General features: G+C 36.1%; 2 protein-coding genes and 1 pseudogene across 3 annotated transcripts; all 3 read left to right on the forward strand.

Annotated features, from left to right (window-relative positions):
- The first annotated feature begins 837 nt into the window (after positions 1 to 837).
- LOC116012043 (E3 ubiquitin ligase BIG BROTHER-related-like) lies at positions 838 to 5,760 on the forward strand. 2 transcript variants are annotated; one of them, XM_031251514.1, is made up of 7 exons: positions 841 to 1,221; positions 2,342 to 2,468; positions 2,791 to 2,828; positions 3,206 to 3,250; positions 3,330 to 3,451; positions 4,814 to 4,922; positions 5,571 to 5,760. In XM_031251514.1, exons 1-7 carry the CDS (start codon positions 1,162 to 1,164, stop codon positions 5,616 to 5,618), a joined length of 549 nt encoding a protein of 182 aa, XP_031107374.1. In that variant the 5' UTR covers positions 841 to 1,161; the 3' UTR covers positions 5,619 to 5,760. The 2 variants fall into 2 exon arrangements, with proteins under 2 accessions (XP_031107373.1, XP_031107374.1); XM_031251513.1 differs by lacking the exon at positions 5,571 to 5,760 and having other exon boundaries at positions 838 to 1,221; positions 4,814 to 5,180.
- Positions 5,761 to 6,272: 512 nt separating this feature from the next.
- Positions 6,273 to 7,307, forward strand: LOC116013160 (annotated as a pseudogene).
- Positions 7,308 to 12,055: 4,748 nt separating this feature from the next.
- Positions 12,056 to 15,402, forward strand: LOC116014222 (beta-1,3-galactosyltransferase 7-like). Its single transcript, XM_031254234.1, has 11 exons — positions 12,056 to 12,307; positions 12,416 to 12,515; positions 12,619 to 12,668; positions 12,907 to 13,142; positions 13,224 to 13,287; positions 13,730 to 13,802; positions 13,887 to 14,007; positions 14,147 to 14,234; positions 14,375 to 14,500; positions 14,629 to 14,738; positions 15,254 to 15,402. The coding sequence occupies exons 1-11, from the start codon at positions 12,210 to 12,212 to the stop codon at positions 15,400 to 15,402; spliced, it is 1,215 nt and encodes a 404-aa protein (XP_031110094.1). The 5' UTR covers positions 12,056 to 12,209.
- The last annotated feature ends 7,194 nt before the right edge of the window (positions 15,403 to 22,596 follow it).

Below are 22,596 nucleotides of genomic sequence, written 5' to 3' on the forward strand. Positions count from 1 at the left end.
TGGCTGACAGGTGGAGTTGGGCATTAATGGGGGATGAACGGATGTTGTGCGTGATTCGCGCATAGCAGCGCCCACTCAGGCGCGTTAGGCGTGCCGGATTGTTCAGCTTTTTTTTATTTTTTAAAAAAAAATCTTATTTTTTTTCTCTCCTCCCACGTTCTCTTTCCTAATTACACTTACAAAAATCGCTCAAAAATCGTGAAATAAGCCCATTGATAAGGATGCCCTTAGTTAACTTGTCTAATCTTTTTTTTTTTTTTTCTTTTTTCACATGGATACATTACAAGAAGGCGTGCCAATGACCAGAAATCTCACTTTGACCGCACCGTACGTCATTTAAACAAATTTCATGATCATCCGTTTTTGCTTATTCATGACAAGACGGCGCGACTCCAAAAATAAATAAATAAATAAATTACCTGATTCTTATAACTGGCACTCTCAAACATCAGAAAACATCCAAACAATCCTTTGCAAGCACTTGATGAATTGACAGAGGAAGAGTCGTCTAAGAACACCGGCCAAATTAAACCCCGAACAGATATATACTTCTGATATGATGCATGTGCTTTAATTTTTTAATTGAAACATAATGGATTAAACAAGAATGAGTACAAAGTAGTACTTTGCCTAAAAACAATATAATGGATTAAAAAATATACGGACTAATTCAAAAAGTTTGGATTATTGGGAAAAGCATTGGCAAGAAGTTGTTATCCAATGGGGCAAGAAACCAAAAAAAAGTGTGGTGAAGAAGGAATATTCTGAAACTGTTTCACACACGCACGGAAGTTAAGTTAAATGAGCTGAGGATGAACCAATCAAGTAACGTTAATGGAATCTGCACAGCCGATCAAAGACGTCTTTAATTAGCATTTCTACCTTTGCTTTTCGTCAAATTAAAGTTGTCTTAACTTTCTCCTTATCCACAAGTTTCTCCAATATCATATCCAGCCCCCACCGCCGCCGCCTTTTCTGTATTCCTGAAATCCCATCTTTATCTCCGATCCGATCCGATCCATCATTTCTACAAGCTAAGGGAACATCCGATCCTCACACAATTCAAACATAACTCCATCGATCTTCATTCCAATCGCTAGGAACCTTAATTAATTAGCTCGCGTCGCTAGCTTCTTTTGATCGATCGAGTCCACCTAATCCATGGCTGACGACGACCAGAGGAAAACAACATCAAGGGAACTCCACGATCATCTTGACGAGGTTTTCCGGTTTTTATCTCTTCTCTTCATTTTTCCTTTTCTTTTTACTAAAACCTATACCCACGTTTAATATAATAGATCCACGAATATTACTCTCCAACATGTATGTATAATTAAACACAAAGCGTTAGAATTTGAACCTGAACCTTACCTTGTGTATTTACCAATACCTTCAAGAGAATTGTTTCAAATGAAACTAAACCAAAATTAGGTTAAATTGTTCTTGTTTATTCGGTAAAATGCGGATATCCTTATGGTGTATGTGTGTGTGTATATATATATACACACACACATATATAGTAGGGGTGGGCACTTCGAGATTCGGTACGGTTTTTTTCGGTTTCGGTATTTCGGTATTACAAAAAATGATACCATTCGGTTTTACAATAAAGTTCGGTTCGGTATGAAATGGTTCGGTTTCGGCTCGGAATTATTTGGCTTCAGGATTCTGTTCGGTTTAGGATGTTCAATTTTCAACATTTACTAATTTTTCAAACAACACACTGCCAAACAATACATATTCGCATAATCCAAAGTCTAAAATATAAATATTATATAAAAACAAAACAATTCAAACACAAAATTAACATAGCAATCCAAATTGTAAAGTAATATCTTGTTCATCCATCATCCCCTCATCACAGATCAATATTAATTATTATTATTTATTATATCTATTTAAAAACCGAACGGTTTTCGGTTTGGTTCGATTTTACCGAACCGTTCGGTTTCTCTATATTAAGTACCATTCGGTTCTTTCGGTTTATACCGAACCGAACCGAACCACTTCGGTACGGTTCGGTTTGGTTCGGTACGGTAAAACCGAACCGAAGTGCCCACCCCTAATATATATATATTTAAATAGGGTCTGACAGGTGGCTAATAATACCACTTACAGGAAAGGATAAATAAAATATAGTAGAAGAGAATTAATATAAAACTAAGAAATTTATATAATTGTTCTGACGTTTTATAGATTTATTATAATAACAATTAAATCTAAGAAAATACTAAAAATCTCAACAAACTAACTTCTAATTCTAACAAGATATGTGGTGTGGATTAGTTAAGTAATATTGGTGTGGCAATATAATATATAATAATGGTAATTGTACGTGCAGGAAAGGACATCGGTGATGCTTGCAATGTTCGAAACTGATGGAAGCGAGGATGATGAGGGTGACGAAGATATGAGTGAATATTCTGATGATAGTTTTCAAGCTTCTTCCCTACGATCTGGGATTGAAGGTAATTAATTCAACCAGACAATGAATCAAACAACATAAATAAACATGCAAATACTTCATTCAAAACCCAAACTCTAATCAAGATATTTCGCCACTTAATTAACTATAGACTGCTTTGAATTTGTTTTTTTTTAAAGAAATTTAATAATTAAATTTTCAAAAAATTTTCAAGGTTGTAAATATAAGGTAGGTAAGACTTTGCAAACCAAATGATATCGTAAATATCTTACATTTTTTCAATTTTCTTTGTTTCTTGTATTATGTTGTGGAACTTTTAGCTTGTTCATTTATTTTAATTTTTACTATTCCTGGTTTCTTCTCAGGAGAATATACTGATTATGATGACTACAGCAATTATGAGGTATCTCTCCATTTGTCCTAATCTTTTAGGATCCGTATATATTTTCAACAAATTCTACTGATCGATATCGTGGATTATGATATTATTATAAATATATTTTTATTTGATAAAATTATATTCTTTTTCTTTGTCAATTATATAATATGATATCATTACATACGTATAATGTTATTATATTTGAATAAAAATGTTATTATATAATAATAAAATAACCAATTTTTAATATATGTCTCGGATTGATGTAGTTAACATATACTCCTTATGTAATTTGTATCAACGTAACTTTTTATCTGTATTTATCCATTTAGATAGATATAAGAAAGTTGACTAATTAATGTTTTCAAAAATATATATGGTGGCCGGAATTGTTTAATTAGGAGATAGAGGAGGATGACATCGATCCGGATTTGCTGTCTTACGAGGTAAACCATACTATACCCACCTAGGAGCTGGCTTGTATACATTATTATTGTTTTCTGAAATGAGATAAACTACTGACAGGAGTTGATAGCTCTGGGGGAGTTAGTTGGAGTAGAGAGCAGAGGATTATCAGAAGCAGAAATTACCAAGTCTTTGCATCCTTCTACCTTCCAATCCCTCGCCTCCAAAACCCTCGTTGATCGGTCAGTACTATACGTGTATACGCTCGTTCTAACCTAGCTAACATGGATAGATGATTCATCATATATAGCTGCACCTTTTATATATATATATATATAGAGAGAGAGAGAGAGTTAGGATTCACTTGTTTAGGTAAGACCGTAAGATCAGATATTGTACATCCATGTAATAATTTAATGGTCTAGATTGATTTAAGATTCTAAGTTAGAAGTGTGTGCGAACGATGATAAAATGTGTGCGAACGGTGATTAACTCTGTACGAACGGTGATTAAATGTGTGCGAACGCAGTGGGCGTGTCAAACAATCTAGACCATTAAAATTTTTAAGATTGATGTACAAGATTTGATCTCAAAAATATTTTAATGGTCTAGATTGATTAAGATTCAAAGTTGAAGTGTGTGCGAACGGTGATTAAATGTGTGCGAACGGAGTGCGTGTGTCAATCAATAATCTAGACCATTAAAAAATATTACATGGATGCACAAGATCTGTTTCACGATCTTACCAAAACAAGTGATCTCATTGTACCCTAGCCTATATATATATATATAGCAGGACAAGTTATTCACGAAGTGGCGATTTTAGTTCCTCGAAGACTATTTCTACTACCAATTTGTCACTTATTAAAGTGGCTGATTTGGTCTTCCAAGTACTAAAATCGCCACTCTATGTATAACTAAAAGATTAAAGATGGTTACGCATATAACTCACGGACTAAGTTTGTACCACGGGTATAAGTAAAGGACCAAAAATAAATTTTTCCATATATATATATATATGCTTTCAAGTGCATTCACATGTTTTCGTGAGTCCTGTGAGACCCTTTGTAAATGTACACAAGCTACTACACGAATGCATACAGGGTGCACTGTGTTCATTCATGCTGGGCAGCTTGGAAACAATATAGTCTGTGTGTATCCGTGTATAATAGCTTGTGTGCATTTATGAAGAGTCTCATGAACTCATTGAAAGTGGTGGTCTTATTTGATTATATATATATATATATATATATATATATATAGTTGCGTTGAAATAAGAACCATGCCTTATATGATTGCGTGAGAACTGCATAAGTGCACAGAATCTATTACACAAACGCACCACAACTACTACAGGGTTTTCACCGTCCCTGGGAGTAGTTGTGGTGTATTCATGTAGTAGATCGTGTGCATACATGCAGTAGAGTAGTTGTGGTGCATTTATATAGTAGATTGTGTGCACATATGCAGTAGTTTATGCAGTTAAGGGTGGTTCTAATAGGAATGCAAGCTTATATATACGCAATTTGATTGATGGAATATATAATATAATTATGCATGGAAACCTTAATTGTACGTACATTGGTGCATGAATACAATGGCAGGTGCGTAGTATGCCAGTTAGAATATGTCGAAGGAGAGAAGCTCGTTGCCCTACCTTGTGATCATCCATACCATTGTGAATGCATTACAACCTGGCTCCAAATCAAGAAGGTATATATGGTATTCACCTTGCTTATTCAATTACAGTTTTGTGCGTGCCCCGCGGGATGGATCTGCATGTCCAACCATGTAGCTAGGAATACTTCTATTCTACGAAAAGATTCTTACTTGATATGTCAATAAATGATTGGTTGTGTAGAAATCTTATTAGACTCATACAAATTGATAATCATTTAGTATTATATATATTGATGAGTGAGTGTTTTTTTATTGACGCATCATATAATAATATTGTCATTGCTATACAAATTTGGTCTCTATTTGGTCCACACAATAGGTTGGTAATTTCTAATCATAAAATTAGATTTTTGTTCCTTAATTTGGAATTGCATTGTGTTTAAATGAGTTATAATTTTACTGTACATACTTTACAAATTTTATTTTATTTTCTCCTTTTGTACTTCTGGTCCTGGCATATGACAAGTGATTTAGGTATAATTTTATAAGGCATATGTCATTGCAAATTTCTTTTTAATGTAGTTATAATTATTAATGTCTTTTTGTATTTTATTTTATATATCTAATGGAGATAAAAGTTATAAAACCCAAACTTATATCTATTATATATTATTTAAAAAGAAATGTAATTTATCACTAAACTTCATTTGATGTTTATTTTGTCTTGCATGTTTATAATAGGTTTGCCCGATATGCAACGAAGAAGTTTCGCCTCCTAGGATTTTATAGTTGTTTATGTCGATTCAGTCTGTAAATTATTAGTCCGTATTTGTTAACATATTACAAATGTGAATATCAATATTTGAAACAACAAATTCTTTTGTAAATTCTAATGTTTAATCAATCTACGAATTCATATATTGGTGCGTTCCGGTACCTGTCTCTTCTTTGCCACGATACTAAAATTCCGTAAATTATACCATGGACCAAGTCCACTTTACATATTGTGAATTATGTGTGATCTAAAATGATATTCTAGTTAATTATGTGTCAATATGTACTTGAAAATAGTTAACTACACATACATAATTTGAATGTTCTTTGGGACCAGAGCCCACAATGTAAGATGAACCTTAATTCATATTATAACAAGAGTTTATTATCAAAATAGTTCATCGACTATTGCAAAATTACCAATTTGGTCCTCTCTAATTTTTAGTTAAATTTTTAAATCCTTAAAATTATAAACAAAAAATAACATTACCAATCACATCAATACTTATAATAATAAATCTATAAGGGCTCGTTTGGTTCGCGGAAAATATTTGAAGGGAAGTGGGAAATTCCGTGGAAAAGTAGTTATCAGGAAGATAAATTCTGTTGTTTGGTTGGTGGAAAAGAAGTTGCTGGGAAAATAAATTCTGTTGTTTGGTTGGATTTATAATGGTAATGAATAATAGGTAAAAAGACTTATTTGCCCTTATCATTATTATTATTATTATTATTATTATTATTAAAAGGGTAAATCATCGATTTGGTCCCTCAATTGTTATCAAACTATCAATGTTGCCCCTTAACTCCGTATTCATCAATTTGGTCCCTGAAAATAATTGTTTTTGGTTGCATAACTCCATCCGGTCATATTTCGGCGAACACTCCGATTTAATAGGGGTAAAGTTGTCTTTTACTTTCTTCAATCCTCCCTCCCTCTTCGTTGCCGCTGTTGTCGAAGAAGCCCACCGTTGAAAAGCCACAATCTTCATCCGGATTCGAATCTGAATCCGACGAAGAAGGGTCGGATTCTTCCCAACACACCCCTGACTTCACAATCAAACCTAACCTCCCCTCTAATGCCCCTCCAGCCTCAAAGCCCCTCGTAAAGCAGCCGGCGGAGACCCCTGTGAGAGAATCGGCGAGGAAGAAACTCAAGTCCAGGGAAGAAAATGGGAATGTAGAGGAGAATAAGTTGCCCAGTTTGGCTTCTGGTGAGTTTGCCAGGGTGTGGAGCGAGGACGATGAAATTGCTGTTCTAGATGGCATGATTGGTTACAAGAACGAAAAAGAGACTGACCCTTCTGCTAATTTGTCTATTTCCATGAATTTATTAAGGGAAAATTACATGCAGATATTTCCATAACTCATATGTCTGAGAAAATTCGGAGACTTAGAAAGAAGTTCTTTACCAATATTTCAACAAAATCTTTAGTCTGTTTTAATAAACCATCTCCATTCCCACTCGCCCTCACCATCATCTTCCTCACTGTCTTCCCGCTTTACTACACCTTCAACAGAACCCCACATGTCGAAGTCGATCTTTACCCGCCAAACCAGCAGACGATCGAGGAAATCGAGACAGATCTGAGCAGGAGCCCGCAAAAGCTCGAACCCCGGCATATTAAGATGGCAGAGAGTGTCAGCCACTGCGATACCTTCACCAGAGAATGGGTTCCTAACCCGGAGGCGGTGGAAGCCCGATAGGTGCGAGCTGCCCGTTTTTTATTCGTTTCACTTCTGGGAGCGAGCTCGTTCGCGGCAAAGCTTTGGCCTTTGTTGGTGACTCCATTCCTAGATATCATATGCAAGATTTTGTCCTGGTGTTTTACGAAGAGGGAGGGAGGATTGAAGAAAGGAAAAGACTACTTTACTCCTGCTAAATCGGAGTGTTCGCCGGAATATGGCCGGATGGAGTTATGTGACCAAAAACAATTATTTTCAGGGACTAAATCGATGAATACGGAGTTAAGGGGCAACATTGACAGTTTGATAATAATTGAGGGACCAAATCGGTGATTTACCCTTATCAAAAAATACCTAAAGCCCAAACCAGTAAACCAAAACCCACAACTCCTATTATTATTTATTTCAATTTGAGGCCCAATGATAATAAAATTAGGTTTCTTCCATCTTCACTCATCCATGTCGTCAAAGCAGCAGAGCTGCAGCCGATTGTCGAAGCAGTCAGCAGAGCCAGAGACAAGAGGGCAGAGGCAGCGTCGCGGCGAGGTGGAGGCACGGACTTGCGACTGGCGGAGGCGCGACAGCGACTAGAGGAGGTGCGACGGTGACTGGCGGAGTTGAGGCGAAGCGCAGGCTGGCGGAGACGAGGTGGAGGCGCAGAGTTGAAACGGGAGACAGAATCTGAAACGAGAGGGGGAAGAAGAAGACAAGGGTAAAATAGTCTAGTCAAATAGCTTTTTCTTCCCATCAACCCCGGAAAACAAAATCCGAGGGTTTATCTCAGATTTTGTTTTCTTCAAAAATGAGGAATTTGAGTTCCACTGGAAAATAAATTCCAGTGAACCAAACATGGGAATTAACACTTCCCATGATTTTGAGGAACCCACTTCCCGTGGAAAACAACTTCCTGCAAACCAAACATGGCCTAAGAAAAATACAAAAACAATACAATAAATTAAAACACTACAATTATAAAAGCACAAATTTAATAATAGTTAACCAAAGAATATATATATATATATATATATATATATATATATATATATATATATATTCGGTTAACCGATCGGTTAATTCAGTTAACCGATATTTTTGAACTGAATTAACCGTTAATCGAAATTCTATAAAACCTTCAACTGTTAACTGAACCAAAGTATTTTGATTAAAAAACGGTTAACCAAAATTCTTCAATTAATTTTGTCGATTAACCAAACTTTTACCAAAGTTTGCACACACTATGCATTTTGTTCCTTTATATGTTTCGTTTGGACTTCTTGTTGGGTTGCCCAAATTAAACTAGACTTCAATGAGATTAATTATTGCCTTATCGGTTAGCAAATTATTGTGTAGACCATAGTCTACTGTTATGTCGTGGACCCAGGTCCACCTTGCAAGGTGGACCTGGGTCTACATTCACATTCACTATACTCTACATTCACATACATTATACTCTACATTCACAATTTGTAAACTCCACATTCACACATTACAGGATTATATGTTTAGTAATTATACTCTACATTCACATACACTATACTCTACATTCACAATTTGTAAACTCCACATTCACACATTCAAAACTCTATATTCACAGGTCCTATACTCCACATTCACAACTTGAGACCTCCACATTCACACATTACAGGGCTACAAGTTGCTAGAACTTCTTAACTCTATTACAGATTCACACATGCATAACTCTACATTCACGATTTCTATACTCCATATTCACAATTTGAAACCTCCACATTCACACATTTCTGGGCAACTCTACATTCACACAATCATAAATCTACATTCACGATTTCTATACTCTACATTCACACTTTGAAATCTCTACATTCACACATTTTTGGACAACTCTATATTCAGCAACATGTTTACTAAAAAAAAAAAAAAAGAAAAGAAAAGACAAAAACGACGTAGTTTTGGACCCAGGTCCACCTTGCAAGGTGGACCTGGGTCCACAGCATAATTTGCCCTACATAGTTGTGTGGACCTTGAATGCAATATACATTTTTAAAATAGACCTTATTTCTGAAAATCTCTCTTACTCTCAAAAATGGGTCTCATTTCCACATCACCCAATTTGCAAATCATTTACTATTAACTAATTATCCCTGCAAATTCAATTTATTTTTTAAAGTGAACTCAATATCACATCACTTTAAATTTTAAAACATTAATAAATAAATAAAATAAAATAAGAAAACAAAACAAAAAAAAGTACATAAAAAAATAAAAAATAAAAAAAAAGTACAAAAGCTTCCGCAACAATTGCTGCGACAGCTTTTGTACAGGATTTGCAAAATTGTAAAAGATGCAAATTCACAAATTCTGCACACTAAAGAAATACTCCCTCTGTCCCATTTTACCTATCTTATTTATTATTCATTGGTCAAACCAACTCTTCCTTCTTTGCTTATTTTCTTTAGTAATATTTTATTATTTTTAAATTTAATTTTTTGTGTTTAATAGTACTTTTAATGTAGTTTCTAAATATATAAAATTTATATATTAATGCTAAACTTAATAATATGAAAAATTGGATTAAAAATTACTTCAGTCAAATCTCGTTAAACGAACCAGACAACCATTTTGGTACGGATGTAGTAATAAATAAATGATGTGACATTTGCCACATCATATTGTCAATCCCATATTGGCAGGGAGCCAGGGATGGAGGCACGCAGCCTAATATACTAAAAGTATTATGTATTTCTTTAATACCATGAAAAAAAAAAATTGAAACCAATCATATTAACTACTTGGGGGATTTGTTGACAATGAAAGTACTCAAATAACCCATTACCTAGTAAATTGAAGCGAAAAACTACCTTTTAATATCTTTGGAATACATAATATTTTAAATTTTCAAATTTTTATTAATTAATTTAATCTTTTTTCTTAAACTAGAGATTTCTTTATCCACAATAACTCATTCAACAATAATGGTTGAACCAAATGAACCCCAAGGAGAACACCTAAAGGAAAGTCCATAGCTCCTATATCATAATCTCATTGCATGACGTTGTCATCTATGCTACCAACAATATCCGAATTGCAAATAACACACTACCAACAAAAAGGAAGAGAACAAATAGTAAAGATGAAGACAATGACAATGTTACTCAAAAGAGAATTAAGAACACTTAAAAAAATTCAAATTAAAAGTACTATTTATTTAGACTATCATTTTAGACCAAATATTTAGACTATCAATTTTACAAGGTTGCAAACATTTATTTTAGTAATAATTATAATGAATTTTCTATATTATCTTGGATTTATATACTTTGAGTTAGATATTTAAATAAAAAAATTTGACATTCAATTACCCATGTATAAACTTCTCCTATATAATCTTGCATTGATATACTTTCAAATATTTATTTAAATATAAACATTGGGCATTAACCCATTCGTGCAATGCGCGTATAAAACTAGTAGTAATATAAATGGCGAATCAACTCGTGCATTTGATACGACTAAAAGAGATATAAAGAGAGAGAACTAAGATTGAGATAAGAATCCAAAAAATATTTTTATGTAAAAAGTCAGAAATTTTTTTTTGTCAAAGTGGGTCACTTTTTCCTTTGACTGGAATGAGTATTTTACATCATCTTCATTCTCGTTAATAGTCAAATAGGAAAAAAAAATCTAAAAAATGACTTTTGAAGTCATTTTTTGAGTTTTTAAATGGGCTTTTAATTAGGCAATGTGTGTATTATAGCTAGTAATAACTTTAATAAGCTCTAAAATTGGGCTAAAACATTCTTGCATTGTAGGTAAACATACGTGGTAGATAAATAAAATTAAAATATTATAAACAGAATTATTTTTCAATACAAATTGAGTTGTACATACGTGTGTAAATAATTTTGACAATATTTTCCTTTTCCGAGCGGGCAAGACAAACTAATTGGCTACAGGACGGTTTAACTTGTACAATGTACAAGTGTTGTACCTTGTGCTATAAATAGATAAATCATAATTCAACGGTACACGTATCTATCTCATGTATGTGATGCTACTGCTGTGCTGTTATCAAGCACCACAATGCAAACTAACAAAGCTGACTTCCAAATGACAATAATAATAACAATCTTTTTTAAATAATTTTTAAATTTGTAGTAGAGTTAATCATCATTTTGATCTATCAATTATTTTTCAATTATCAATGTAGTCCATAATTTTCAATTTCAATCAATTTGATCCTTAAATTATTTAAAATTTCGTCAATTAAACCATTTCAAAAATCAAAATAGTGATTTTCATATTTTTAAAATTTTGTCAATTTGATATGTGAAAGGGTTTAATTGAAAAAATTTTAAACAATTCGATTCAATGATCAAATTAGTTGAAATTAAAAATTATGGACTACATTGACAGTTAAGAAATAATTGAGAGATCAAAATATTTATTTTCCCTTTATAATAAGAATTACATGCATGATTAAATTCAAAATTATAAAATTTAAAATTAGAATAGTACAATAATTATATTTTTAATGTATCAACTTCAAAATATAGGATGAGTAATGCTTTTGTTTTCTCCCAACTAATTAACAGACCCAAAAATCAAAGTATTAAACTGGCCTGGATCGGAAAAGATGGTAGGCATCACCATTCACCATGAGACCGATTGACCAACCGTATGTAACATGAAACATGTTTTTAACATTGTGAGGGCCTGCAGGCCGGAGGCAGGAGAGGCAACAAACATCTATCTATCTATCCATCAGCTTTTCAGAATTGAAAATGAATAGAATAGAAATTGCAAGAAGCTAATTAAGCATACATCCTTTCACATTATATATAATAAATAAATGCGCATGCGCATGCGCCCAGGAGAATCTCCCGCGCTGTGTCTCTGAGTCTGAAACACACCAATTAACCTCGTACCATCCTTCCGACAATTCATATGAAGACCCGAACCGTCAGAACCGGCAAAGTTTCCCCTAAATGGATCCTCCTTTTATCCATCCTCAGCTTCGCCTCCGGCATGCTTTTTTCCAGCAGGTAGGTCTGACTATATTTTTGTTGTTGTTGTTTTTACGTGTATATATATTTTCATGCAAATTAATTTATTATTTGTTGAAACTGGCGAAATGAATCCTTCCTTTATAGAGTGTGGATTCCTCCTAAATTGAATGACGGGCGGATCATGTTTGGGCGGCGGGCTAGACAAGAGAAGGTCGACGATTGCGACAAGAAATTGAATCATCAGGTCCAGCCCCGCCCTACGTACCCTAGCTTATCCCTTAGCTTTTTCTAATTTTGGTATGTATGTATTAATTTCCAAGTGTACGTCTAATTTTATTCATATTCAGGACAAGGAGAGTGCAATTGGTGAACACAGCAAAGCTCTTGAATCCATTGAGTGAGTATTATTAATTTAATTAAATCTCCGATTCGGCCTCATTTCAAGCTATATATATAAGCTGTATGGAGGATGGATATGATCAAAACTTTGCTTTCCTTCTTCTTCTCATCTTTTTAATTTTTGATTCACGATTTTTAATGGAGAAATTAAATTAGTTGGTTGTATTGAAAAGAAAACAGCGAATCGATCCAATATATATATATAATGCGTGCTTTACTGTTGTTTAATTTATCAGAAACTCATCAGACAATTCATTTGCCAAAATTCAAATGGAGCTGCCCTTGTCTAAGAATAAGAGTAGTTCTGACAATGTGGAAACATCTAAAAGCTTGGCTGCTAATGTCAGTAGTTCAAATAATTCTGAGGAAACCGAGAAGAGGAAGAAGAAGGCTTTTATGGTTATTGGGATAAACACGGCCTTCAGTAGCAGAAAGAGGCGCGATTCTCTTAGACAGACATGGGTGCCTCAAGGTGGTGGAGTTTGCGCCCGCCTATTGCTTTTATTTCATTTCGTGCTACCAATAACTCTCTGTGTGTGTGTGTTTTTACTAGGTGAGAAGCTGCTTAAACTAGAAGAAGAAAAGGGAATTGTTGTTCGTTTTATGATAGGCCACAGGTATACATACATACATTTTTCTTTGAACTTCAGCTAGCTTCATGAATCATATATGATGACATATGGCCCTGTTTGGTAAATAATCAGCCTATCAGCTAATTTTAGCTTATTTGACTACTATTAGTTGTTTGTTTAATAAGCTTTTTTAACTCCAAAATGCTAAAATTCAAAAGGCTACTCAAAGTAGCCTTTTCAATTAGCTTTTTGAGAAAAGAAATTATACCAAACAGCTATCAGCTAACAGCTAATTTATCAAACAATTTTCTACAATCAATTAATATTATCAACAAATCATACCTTTTAACCCAAACAGCCAACCCAATCAGCCAACAGCCATTTACCAAACAGGGCCATATATATATATGGAAGTGGATGATTGGGAAGTCTGTTATGATATTTTTAGCCATATATATATACTCTTTGATATGATGCATATATGCAGTGCGACATCGAATAGCGTTTTAGATCAAGCAATTAATCTGGAAGATGCTCAGCATAAGGATGTTCTTAGGCTTGTAAGTGGGTCTTTAATTTGAAGAAGCATCTAGTATTAGCACATGCAACCAACCAACTTAAATTAGGTTGTCTCGTTTGTGCAGGAGCACATAGAAGGGTATCATGAGTTGTCTGCAAAGACAAAATCTTTCATGTCCACTGCCTTTGCAACATGGGATGCTGAGTTCTATGTCAAGGTTGATGATGATGTTCATGTCAACTTGGGTACGTATTTGTGTGTTCTTTTTAATTTTATCTATCTCAGTTTTATAGCATCAGCTAATAAATTCAATTCGATCTACTCTTTATATATCTAAAAATTTTAGTTTAGAAACTAATTGTCAACTATTAATTTTGATGGAAGGTACACTTGCTACAACCCTTTCGCGGCACCGTCTTAAACCCAGGATATATATTGGATGTATGAAATCTGGACCAGTTCTTTACAGAAAGTACTTACTTTCATCTGAAACTTTACACTTCCAAGTTGAAAATCTTGTGTTATGAATTGAAGTAGCTAGCTAAGCTAGTTCTCTTTTAATTTGGAGTTTGTAAATTTTCTATCTTGACATTTTTTTTAATGGTATGGTAGGAATGTGAAATACCATGAACCTGAGTACTGGAAATTTGGAGATACTGGAAATAAGTACTTCAGACATGCAACTGGACAGATATATGCTATCTCTAACGATCTCGCAAAGTTCATTTCTGACAATGAGTACGAATATGTATTTTGTTTAATTTGTGTTGAATATATATAATATCTGAATAAGAAGGATTAAATTTTGAGTAGTTGAGGCAGGCCAGGCAGTAATGCAATGTATTAACATAAACTTGTGTTTTCAGGCTTCTTCTGCATAAGTATGCAAATGAAGATGTATCACTTGGTGCATGGCTAATAGGGCTTGATGTTGAGCACATTGATGATCGAAACATGTGCTGTGGAACTCCGCCAGGTATGCTAATTAATGAATTGAATTTATCCTCCGCCCGCCCTATCCCAATCCCTATCCCTATCCCAATCAGTCCTTATACCGTGGACCATGGTCCACAATACATTGTGAACCATGAGTCATGGCTGATACTGCAGTTGTGTTGAACTGATACTGTAGTTGTGTTAAACGGATACTACAGTTGTATTGAAAGGAAACTGCAGTTGCGCGGAACAGAGACCATTTCATCAGTCTGTAAATGCAGTTGTGTTGAACGGATACTGCAGTTGTGTTAAACGGATGAACGACCTTTGTTCCGCGTAACTGCAGTGTCCTTTCAACACAACTGCAGTATCTTTTCAACACAACTGCAGTATCAGCCATGACCACGGTCCACAATGCATTGTGGACCATGGTCCACCATATAATTTGCGTATCCCAATCCCTATCCCTATCCCTAGCAGCTGGATGGCCTCCTCTCCTCTACCAAATTAAATTGTATTTCACTCATCAGATATGGAATTGTATTTAATTTGCAGAATGTGAATGGAAACTCCAATCTGGGAATACATGCGTTGCATCTTTTGATTGGAGCTGCAGTGGAATCTGCAAATCAGTTGATAATATAAAGCGAGTCCATGACAAGTGTGCTGAAGGGACAGAAATTCTCTCAAATTTTTTATTCTGAGAATATATATAATGCTTGCTTCCATCTTACAAAGCTGATTCAGGAGGAAATCATGATCACGTAGTTGCAGTGTACGTTTATATGTAAGGTCCCAGACTGTGAAATTACCCCCAATAGTTCGTTAGTTATATGGCAAAATAGATTTTCAAATCCAAATTTACAGTACGTTTAAACTTGAGCAGGCCGGCCGGTATGTAAATGCAAGTTTAATTTTCAATATATAATCATTTCATAGGACAACACCTCATTTTGTGTCTACACCTAACTCTACTTTCAGCTCAATAAACTCATGTTCTTCTTGTTGTATATTTCTAGATGAGTTTATTACCGAAATGGTCCCTCGACTATTGTGAAATTATTAATTTTGTCCTCGATAATTTTTCGTGTCCAATTAAGTTCCTCGACTTTGAAAAATTTAACCAATTTGGTCTTCCATTTATTTTGCCATTAAACATCCGTTAAATCGGGACCAAATTGATAATTTTGCTATAGTCAAGGGACCATTTCAATGAAAAATTAATTACCAATTTGGTTCTTTGACTATAACAAAATTACCAATTTGGTCATGATTTAACGGATGTTTAACGACAAAATATATGGATGACCAAATTGGTTAAAATTTTCAAAGTCGAGAGACTTAATTGAACACGAAAAATTGTTGAAGACAAAATTAAAAATTTCGTAATAGTCGAGGGACCATTTCGATAATAAACTCTTTCTAGATTTTTTAATCCTTAGTACGTGTTCATTTGTTTTTATGTTTTTCTTTGTAATGCACAGGATCGGACAGGACTCTGTTCAATTTTCAGTTGTAACACTACATTATTCTTTTTTGAAAAATGATACTCACACCTACAAACTCTTGTTTAATGTTTTATTTTTTATCTTTTCTTTTATTTTTGTCCATATATATTGTCATTTTGTCAAAAGTGATAATAATTGATGGATGGTATACTAAGCTGATCGGACAGACCAATTAACCAAAAGGGATTGGGCCACATAGATTGGGCCAAGAAGGAATGAACAACTTGAACCTATTTATAGTTTAATGACAAATTATTCTGTAGACCCGGATTTTGAATGTTCACAATTTACTTTTTAAAAATTCACAATTTGTATATTAGGGACACACAATGTGAATGTTCACAATTTACATACTAAATGTTTACAATTTACCTTTTAAAAATTCACAATTTGTATACTACAAACACACAATGTTAACACATACAATTTATGTGTTTTGAGTTAGAAACATAATTTATATTCTTCTTTTTTTTTTTGTCAATGGAAGGGACCACAGGTCCCGGAAGAAGCGAGAAACTTATCGCCACCTACTAGTAGCGAATAGATGAACGTCACGGTCGAGAAGTTCTCGCAGACCGTTAGGAGGATCATCCCATAGGGTAGTTCCCCAGGCTGAGTCTTGCCTAAGTTTCGCTAAACAGTCTGCACACTGGTTACCTTCACGAAACACATGATTGATATGGGTCTCGTGAAAGGCCACCATGAGATATTTACACACTACAAAAAACGCGAAAATAACGACGAAAATTTCCATCGCTAAACTGGTTAGCGACGGAAATCGTCCGTCGCTAAAATGGGTTTCGCTAGAATTTAGCGACGCAATTTATTTCCGTCGCTACGTTAAAATAATCCGTCGTTATATTCGTTCAAGCGACGATTTCGACGTTGATTTTTGCGAAGGAGTCGGGACGGAAATTTCCGTCGCTAAGTATAGCGACGGAATATCCGTCGCTAAACTCACATCATTTCCATCGCTAGACTGCTACGACGACAATTTGATGACGAACTTTGCGAGGAAATAGCTACGAATTTGTCGTCGCTAATTCGTTTTTATTATTTGAATTTGATGTTATTTGCTACGGTTTAGTGACGGAATGATCTGTCGCTAAAGTTAACTACGAATTTGTCGTCGCTATTACGTTAGTATTCTTTATTTTATTAGATAGTTAGCTACGGATTTACTACAATATTTATCCGTCGGTAAATTGTAAAATTTTTTTAAAAAAAATATACCCGCTAATTAATATCACATACCTGCATTAAACTTATAATATAATATATCAATAATATAATTGTAAAATATATTATATTAAAATATTCGTACTCATAAACAATAACAAAAGTAAAGTAATATCGTTAGAAACAGTACCAAGTATCCATCGTTAGAAACAATAACATTCATACTCATAAACATAATCTAATCCTCTCATAGGTTTTCATCATTTGAATTAACAGAATGTTCAGCTTGCTGAGTATTTTGAGGTGGTGGCATAGAAGTGGATAGTATCCCATTGCGACGCAACTCATCCATCAAACTTGTAATCTGAGCTTGTATTTGAGCCTGCATTTGAGTCTGCATTTGATTTCTATCAGCTTGTAGTTTAGCATCCATCTCAGCTTGTAGTTTAGCCTCCATCTCAGCTCGCATAGTCTCTAACTGTTGGTTCATCATCTCTTTCATTGCATCTTGATGAAGTTGTGAGGTAGCAGATGAACTACAACTATTTCCATTGATAAATGAGGATCCCTTAGTCCCTAAGCCATAAATACGCTGTTTTTTTTTTTGCCCCGCCAACAACATCCACATACAACCGTGACATTTTTATATTCGCTGCGTAGCTACGGATACCATTTTCCATCACTATTTCGTCGCTACGTTGTAAAAAAAATAGATGCTTTAAACCTTAGCAAATAACATCATTTAATCAGTCTGCCAAAAATCCGTCGCAATTTTATGCTCGGCAATTTACCGCTAAAATTAGCTACGGATTTAACGACAAACGTTTTTCGTCGCTAACTTTTGATTTTTTGAAAATAATTAAATCCATCTCTATTCCGTCATTAAATTAGCAACGGAATTAATCCGCCGTTATTTCCGTGTTTTTTTGTAGTGACAGTCCAAAACCAAGGTGTTAGAGTCCGATGAGTTACTCAGATTCTTGTCAAGCGCATAAACTAACGCCTCGGAATCTGTTTCAATGCAAACCTTTTCAAACCCACGGTTCTTCGCAACCAGGAGCCTTCCCCGAAGTCCCCATACCTCAGCGATGAAGCTGTTTGTATTATCAATGTTGGAAGAAAAGCCAACGATCCAACTGGCCCTATGGTTGCGAATGTGGCCTCCTACGCTGGCCATCCCTGAGCTTACCTACCTTGCTTCATCAGTATTAAGCTTCACGAAACCAGGAGGGGGTGGTGACCAAGCAACCCAAATCAGCTTCGCTGAAAGGGGGCCATTCCGTTTGATCAGATAACGCAACACCTCGTGGGCTTCACCCTCGGCTCTTTTCACGACTTCGCTTGCTGGGAGATGAATGTTGTTGAAGGTGACACTGTTTCTGTTTCTAGCTTTCTAGAGGTTCCAAAGCATGTACGGGAATAAAATTTTCCATCTGATTCCAAGATCGCACTGGAGATTATTCATGCAACCTTGTTCTATGCACCTTGCATGATTGGGAGATGGGTAGTCGTTGATACCCCGGGAGGCGGAGCCACAAGATTCCAGCAACGTATGGCAAACTCACAATGTCTGAACAGGTGATCCATTGATTCCTCTTCGACGCCGCATTTTGGACAATGGGCCACCTCTGTTAAGCCACATCGCATTCTTTCCATATTGACCATAAATCCGTTGGTTGAGATTTTCTATATAAAGAATTTGAATTTTTCTATATAGTCGACTTGCCAGATCCAAGCATGGACGTCTCCTCTTCATTATAACCTGCAATAAACGAGAAAGCGGAAGAAACCGAGACCGTACCTGATTCTGAATGAGGCCAAACAAGTTTGTTTCTTTGTGAACTGGTGATGGGATAAGCACTACTCGGATGTCATTAATATAGTTGGCTGGAAGGATGCATTCCAGCGCGGGGATGTTCCAATTCTTTTGCTCAAAAATGAAGTCGCTCACTTTGGCATTAACCGTAGATGTCGGCATGATAATAGGAGTGGATGAAATGAGTGGTCCACTGCCCATCCACCAGTCGTGCCAAAAGTCGATTGAGTCTCCACTCGCGATCTTCCATTTGAGACCGTCCCTCAATGTGTTTCTCCCTTTAATAATGCTCTGCTACCCCCATGATTTGTTCACGCCGGCTGGGAGGTGAATGAAGTCTGCTTCTTTGACGTATTTATTTGTCCCGGAGAACTTTAACCCAGAGCTTATCATTATTAGAGAAGATTTGCCATACTAGTTTCTTAAGGAAACCTTGGTTAAAGTCATGAGCTTTTCTAAGCCCCAATCCCCCCACATCTCGCGGTTTGTAGATGTCGGACCAATTGACAGTGTGAATCTTCCTTGTGTTGTCGTCATGCCCCCACAAAAAATTCCTGCAGATTTTGTCAATCTCATTACAACTACTTACCGGGAAGGCCATAGCTTGCATGGAGTAAGTTGGGACTGTTGCAAGCGAAGCTTGAACCAACGTTCTTCTTCCCGCCATACTTAGGGAATTAGCCTTCCACGTGCTCAATTTTTTCCGCATTTTGTCAATAACCGTCATAAACGTGTTCTTAGAGACCCTTTTATTCGCTCTAGCCAAGCGAATTGATACACTCGTGGTGTTGCGGCAGTTATTATTATTATTATTATTGTTATTATTATTATTATTATTATTATTATTATATGGTGGGATAATCACTATTCTAGGTACTTCATGGGTAGTTATAGCATGTAGTTGGATAGTGGATGGTTAATGGGGTTGTGGGTATAGTTTTATTATCATATATAAATAGCTATCTATGTAAATGGAAAAAGGCACTGAAGAATATAATTAATGGATTATGTCTGGAGACATTCCCTTTCTGGAGTTAGACTATCACTCAAAGCATAGTTATTTGGAGTTGGGCTGCCACTCGAAGCACAGCCATTGGAGTTTAGCTCTTGACTCGAAGAAGAGCAACCCATACAACCTCAGGGTTGTATCACGAATTTCCTAGAGACAAATGGCATCGGCCCTAGGAGTGGTCAGAAACTCTTTAACATGCTTCCTAACACGGCCATTGACGATGCCCCTATAGTTCCATGAGATGATCTTCATGGAGAAACCAACGCCAAATGGGAGGTTTGGTCACCGCCATCCCCGGGCGTGAAACGTGAAGAACAACCCGGACCAGATTAGTTCAGGTTCGTACTGCTGTTCATAGCAGCTTCACTATTCCCAAATTGAAACACACTCTGGTGATCAAAATGCCCACGCCAGTTAGTGACGTTAGGACCCTATGAAAAACCAGCAAAACCACCTTTACTAGAAAACTTAGCTCTCCCTCTTGAACTCACCTGGCTACCCCCGTGACTCTTCGCATGAGCCTTAGGGACCTGACAGCCACTGGCTCGAGACGTGGTTGTCCATTCGGTAGTTGGAGGTTGGCGATTCTGGGGAGGATGCTTGGGTGGCTTAGACTTGGTTTTGGAGCTCTTACCAGTCTCCAGCGTCACTTTACCCTTAAATTACCTGCTGGATCATTGCCTCCTTCGCCCAAGACTTAGTCGTCGGCCAAGACCTCGAATTTGATGAAGTAACATACGTGTAGTTTCAAAAGCAAAGGGCTTTTATGTCTTTTCCTTAGTTTCAACCAACTTACAACAGCATATATAAAGGAGCAGTTGCTCCGTCAAAGTCAATGTAATCAGACAAAATATTCAATCCAAGTTCTTTCTTCTTTCATTTACTCTCTGCTAAGTTCACTATGCTTTCCTTCATTCCATTACTCTCCGCCTAGTTCATCATGGTATCAGAGCACCGCGGCGGCCGGAGCTACGCGGCGGCGTTGGTAGCAGAGACGGACGGCGATGAAATCGGAGCTGATCGGATAGGAACATCATCGACTCAAGCTCCGATGAATCAGAATCACCAGCGAAGTGAGGAATTTGACGATCCTCTATATCTTCATATAACGGAGAATTCGAATGTTGGCCTCGTCTCACCTCCACTCACCGAGCTCAACTACTCCTCTTGGAGTAGGTCAATGAGAATTGCGCTAGAGGTTAAGAACAAATTTGGATTTGTCACCGGAGCCATTGCTTATCCAGGAGAGGACGATCCGAGATTTGCGTCTTGGAGAAGGTGCAACCGAATCGTCTGTTCGTGGATCCTAAAATCTCTTAGCCCTAGCATTGCCGATAGTGTAATGTACTTCGACAAGGCCTCAGACATCTGGAATGCGCTGCAAAAGAGGTACATGCAATCTGATCCTCATAAGATTTCTGAAATTCAGAGTGAAATTTTTAGAAATACTCAAGGTACTATGACTGTGAATGAGTATTTCACCAAGAGCAATGCACTGTGGCAACAAATGAATGAATGCCTTAAGGCCTTTGCTCTTGTGCGAATGCGCTCCTAGGTGCTCCTGCACTCTAATGAGTAGAATGCAGAAACAAAGAGAGGAGGATCAAATAATCCGATTCTTAGAAGGTCTAAATGAAGAATATGAAAGTATTAAGTCCGGAGTTCTGGTTATGGAGCCCATTCCAGACATGGAAAGGGTCCTTAATATGACTTTAAAAGTTGAGAGGAAAATCAAGAGTTCTATGAGTCAGAAATGTGAAGAGATTGTACAGTCTAATGCTGTTCAAAGTAGCCAAATGCAAGTTGGAGAGGATTAGTCTGTTGTAGCAGTGTCATCCTCCAATTTTAAGAAGAAATTTGTTAATAATGGAGGGAAAAATGTTCCAAAATGTACATTCTGTTGTATGCTTGGCCACACAATCGAGAAATGTTACAAGAAACATGGATATCCACCCGGTTGGGTGGCAGGCTACAAGGCCAAGAACAGACAACAACAGGAAGTACAGCAAGGATCAAGTGCCTCTGTGAGCCAAATAAGTGACATAGGTCTGTCTGCTGATCAAGTTTAGAAGCTGCTGTCCCTTTTACAGAATCAGAACAAGGGAAATCAAGCTTCTAGCAGTGCTGTGATGACAGTTTCAAACTCTGGAATCAAACCAGATTTCAGAGAATCTGGAGAAGTTCACAGTGAAGGTAGTTTCATTTCTAATGCTCATATTAATGCTGTTCTGAATTCACAGACTGTATGGATTTTGGACTCAGGAACAACAGACCATATTGCATGTTCCTTAGAGTATTTTGAAATATGTCATAAAACTCATGGAATATCTGTTAAACTACCTAATGGAGAGGCAGTAACTGTTACTCACATAGGACAGATCAG

The sequence above is a fragment of the Ipomoea triloba genome, chromosome 3 (assembly GCF_003576645.1).
Source record: "Ipomoea triloba cultivar NCNSP0323 chromosome 3, ASM357664v1".
NCBI lineage: Eukaryota > Viridiplantae > Streptophyta > Magnoliopsida > Solanales > Convolvulaceae > Ipomoea > Ipomoea triloba.

Bases quoted from the DNA above. Each gene is read 5' to 3' on its own strand.
- LOC116012043 (XM_031251513.1), top strand. From the start codon at position 1,162: ATGGCTGACGACGACCAGAGGAAAACAACATCAAGGGAACTCCACGAT. The intron at 1,222-2,341 runs GTTTTCCGGTTT...TTGTACGTGCAG, and splicing joins TCCACGATCATCTTGACGAG to GAAAGGACATCGGTGATGCT. The intron at 2,829-3,205 runs GTATCTCTCCAT...TTGTTTAATTAG, and splicing joins ATGACTACAGCAATTATGAG to GAGATAGAGGAGGATGACAT.
- LOC116014222 (XM_031254234.1), top strand. From the start codon at position 12,210: ATGAAGACCCGAACCGTCAGAACCGGCAAAGTTTCCCCTAAATGGATC. The intron at 13,288-13,729 runs GTATACATACAT...GCATATATGCAG, and splicing joins CGTTTTATGATAGGCCACAG to TGCGACATCGAATAGCGTTT. The intron at 13,803-13,886 runs GTAAGTGGGTCT...TCGTTTGTGCAG, and splicing joins ATAAGGATGTTCTTAGGCTT to GAGCACATAGAAGGGTATCA.